Below are 3,828 nucleotides of genomic sequence, written 5' to 3'. Positions count from 1 at the left end.
AATTGTTTGTTGAATATTTGAAATATTTTTACTTCTTCTTTATACAATGAGTAATCTTGTTTATTAACTCTTCAATTTTAATTTAATAATTATAATAATAAAATAAGAATCATAAATAATTAAATACATTTTTATAACAATTTTATTTATTATTTTATTTATTATTTTATTTATTATTTTATTTATTATTTTATTTATTATTTTATCATTCTTTATTTTATTCATTAAATATTTTCTCTTTTCTTTTTATTTTTTATTATTTTGATTATATATTAAAATTATTATTATTTATTATTATTTATTATTATTGTTATTTATCTATAATTATAATTAATTAATATTTATTATATTTTATTTTATTATTCATTTTTATTTTCTATTTTTTTATTTTTAATTTCTTTTTCAATTCTTATTTATTAATTTTATTGTAAAACATCATTCATTCTTTATTTATTCTTTTTGTATCTTTCTTATTTATTGTTCTTTATTTTTTATACCTTTTGTTTACTTCTTTCTTTTCTTTATATCTTTTTTTGTCTTTAACCGGATTCCTTCTTTAACTTTCTCTATATTCATTTTATTTATGTGAAATATACTTTTCTCTAAATATATTTTTCTTTTATCTCCTATTTTGTTTCTTTATATTTCTTTTTATTTCCGGATTTCGAAGGTAGCACGTCAGAGACACCACACAGAACCCTAAAATATTTCCATCCTTCGATTCCCCCAGTTATGGACTGGTTATGGCGTTGCGTTTGGTTAGAAAAACATCTTACCCGGTACTGCAAGAATAGCAGTGTTTATTATGTACAATGACAGAATATCATTGACAATAAAAGAATGGGTATTTATAAAGATGTTATTATTACTTGTTATGATACAAGTATTATTTGATAATATAAGAAAGATTAACAAAAGAAAAGGGTCAAGTGGATGAGGCTAAAAGAATATTAGCCCAAAGCAATACAGTAGTAATTATATATTCTCCTTAAAATAATAAAATAAAGAAGAAGAAATTTAAACGCATCAAATTAAAAAGAAATTAAATAATGAATATTTAAATAAGGGATGTTTAAATACTCTATTCCACATCAAAAATGAGAAAAGAAAATTCTCACCGTTCAACAACTAAAAGCAAAGAATAAGCTAATAGTTGAAGAACAAATACTTTTAAGCGAAGGGACGGGATTAGTCTCCCCTGAGCAAGGAACAATAGAAGATATTTCTATTAATACTTAATTATCTACTTTTCTTCTTTCTTTTTATTTTCTTTGTTAATGTTTTTTGTTTCTTATTTGTGTTATCTATATTATCTTTCTGTTCACTCCATTTTATATTCTTTTCTTATTCTCTTTTAATCCCTTTTTCTATTCCTTTCTTGTTATACATTTACTACTACTTCTTCATTATTCTATATTCCCTTGAATGGTAATGTCATGTTTTGTTTTCATTACAATACTTATGAATATTATCAAGAATGAATCAATAAAAATTGTTATCCCTTACAATGAAAAAATCTGAAATAAAAGAGAAAAAAAGAAAAAAAAAGAAAAATAATAAAGAATGGAGGAAGTTGCAATAGACAATGGAATGATAATTGAAGAAGAAGCTATTGAAGGACTTCACTTGTTTGGAGATAAAAAAGAAATGACACTATTTAAACATTTAAATAGAACACATACAAAGATAGGAGAAAAGATGATAAAAGAATGGATTAGACAACCATTAATAGATAAGGATAAGATAAATAAACGACTAGAATTAGTAGAAGGGTTTTATGAGAACTCAGAGATTGGATTAAAAATCAAAAATGAAGAATTAGCAATAATGGCAGATTTAGAGAAGTTAATAAAAGGGATAAATAAAAGTGATTTAGAAAGTATTGTCAAATTATATGAAGCAGTAAGAATTAGTAAAAGTATCAAAGAAGAATTAAAAGAAATGAATAACAAAGAGAAAAAGAAATAATAGAAGCATTAGAAAGAATTTCAGAAGAAATGGAAAAATTTGAAGAAATGGTAGTAACACTTATTGACATTGAAGAAACAAAAAATCATGTATTTAAAATAAGAGAAGACTTTGATGAAGGACTTCAAAAAATAAGAGAAAATCATAAAAAAGTAGAAGAACTTTTTGAAAAATGTTTAGAACAAGCAGCAAATGATCTTAGTATTAAAACAGATAAAATTAAAATAATTGAATATAATAATAATTTAATATTAAGAGTATCTAAAAGTAATGAAAAAGAAGTTAAAAAGAATAAAAAGTATACTGTTATTCAAACACTTAAAGGAGAATGTAAATTTACATTTAAAGAAATGCAAACACTTAATGTTAAAAGAGATAAACTTAATTTAAAAGAAGAAGAAATTAATAAAAAATTTATAGAAGAAATTAATAAAGTAATTGAAGGATATAAAGAAACATTTAAAGAATTAGAAAATATTATTGGATATATTGATTGTATTCAATCATTTGCTACAGTTTCTAATGACAATAATCAAGGATATGCTAAATCAAGAATGAAAGTGAAAAAGGAATTATTAAAATTAAAAAAGCAAGACATCCATTAATTGAAAATAATAGTATAAATACATTTATTGAAAATGATATTGATATTAATAGAAAAGAAACAAGATTTCAAATTATTACAGGACCAAATATGGGAGGAAAATCAACATATTTAAGAATGATTGGATTATGTGTTATTATGGCACAAATTGGAATGTTTATTCCATGTTCAGAAGTAGATATTTCTATTTGTGATAAAATAATGTGTAGAATAGGAGCAGGTGATAATATTGTTGAAGGAATGAGCACATTTATGTCAGAAATGAAAGACACATCAGAAATTATTAAAAAATCAACAAAAAATTCATTAGTTCTTATTGATGAATTAGGTAGAGGAACATCAACATATGATGGATTTGGAATTGCTTGGGGAATTTCAGAATATTTAGCTATTGATATTGGATGTTATTGTGTTTTTGCAACCCATTTTCATGAAATTACAGGATTAGAAAAAAGAGTAAATGGTGTTATAAATAAACATGTTGAAGCTGATATTATTGATAAACAACTTGTATTAAAATATAAAATTAAGAATGGAAGTACTGAACAAAGTTTAGCAATTTATGTTGCTGAATGGGCTGATTTCCCTCATGAAGTTGTTGAATCAGCAAAAAGAAAAGCAAAAGAACTTGATTTAGATCAACCTGATTCTAAAAAGAAAATTGAAATCTTTACTAATAAAATCCCTCTTTTAAAGGATGAAATTCCACAAATCACTCCTGATGATATTGTTAAAGGAAAGTCTATTATCAATAATTTTATTCATGAATATAAATCTACTTCTTCTGATCAATTAATTTCTCTTCAAAATAAATATTATCAATTACTTCTTTCAAATCCTTTTTTAAAACAACTTGAACAAATTTCACTGAAATAAAATTAAATAATTTATTTAGTGTATTGTTGTTTTTATTTCTTTTTATATTATATATCCTTTCTTTGTTTCATTTTTATTATCATGTTTTATTTCTTCTTTTATTACATTTCTTCTATCTTGTTTATTTCTTTTTCATTAGTATATATGTTCTTTTGTCATGTTTATTATCTTTGTTATTTCTTCTTTCTTTCTTCATTTTATTTCTCTTTATTTATTTTTATGATTTTTGTATTTCTTTATTCTTTCTGTTATTATTTTATTTATTTTTCTCTTCTCTTTGATACGTACTTTTGGTTATTAGGACTATTTCTATTCTTTGGAATGTTAAAATATTAGTTTGTGAAATTTCATTATTTTTTGATGAATTGAATGTGTTATGT

General features: G+C 22.4%; 1 protein-coding gene across 1 annotated transcript, besides 11 other annotated features; it reads left to right on the top strand.

Annotated features, from left to right (window-relative positions):
- Nucleotide 1: 1 nt before the first annotated feature.
- Nucleotides 2-193: a repeat region.
- Nucleotides 194-235: a sequence feature (AT_rich).
- An 18-nt stretch (nucleotides 236-253) lies between these two features.
- Nucleotides 254-374: a microsatellite.
- Nucleotides 375-541: a microsatellite.
- A 122-nt stretch (nucleotides 542-663) lies between these two features.
- Nucleotides 664-1,251: a repeat region.
- Nucleotide 1,252: 1 nt separating this feature from the next.
- Nucleotides 1,253-1,380: a microsatellite.
- A 140-nt stretch (nucleotides 1,381-1,520) lies between these two features.
- Nucleotides 1,521-1,553: a microsatellite.
- A 10-nt stretch (nucleotides 1,554-1,563) lies between these two features.
- On the top strand, nucleotides 1,564-3,448 carry EDI_294890 (DNA mismatch repair protein MSH2, putative; the record flags this gene model as incomplete). The annotated part of the gene is made up of 3 exons (XM_001735953.1): nucleotides 1,564-1,918; nucleotides 1,981-2,483; nucleotides 2,522-3,448. 3 exons carry the CDS (start codon nucleotides 1,564-1,566, stop codon nucleotides 3,446-3,448), a joined length of 1,785 nt encoding a protein of 594 aa, XP_001736005.1.
- Nucleotides 2,182-2,223: a sequence feature (AT_rich).
- Nucleotides 2,368-2,402: a sequence feature (AT_rich).
- Nucleotides 3,443-3,503: a sequence feature (AT_rich).
- A 15-nt stretch (nucleotides 3,504-3,518) lies between these two features.
- Nucleotides 3,519-3,706: a microsatellite.
- Nucleotides 3,707-3,828: the final 122 nt, after the last annotated feature.

This window comes from Entamoeba dispar, genomic scaffold (genome assembly GCF_000209125.1).
Source record: "Entamoeba dispar SAW760 scf_1105229459601 genomic scaffold, whole genome shotgun sequence".
Taxonomy (NCBI): Eukaryota; Evosea; order Mastigamoebida; family Endamoebidae; genus Entamoeba; species Entamoeba dispar.
Note: the sequence above shows the minus strand (reverse complement) of the source record. Positions and strands in the feature narration are given on the sequence as shown.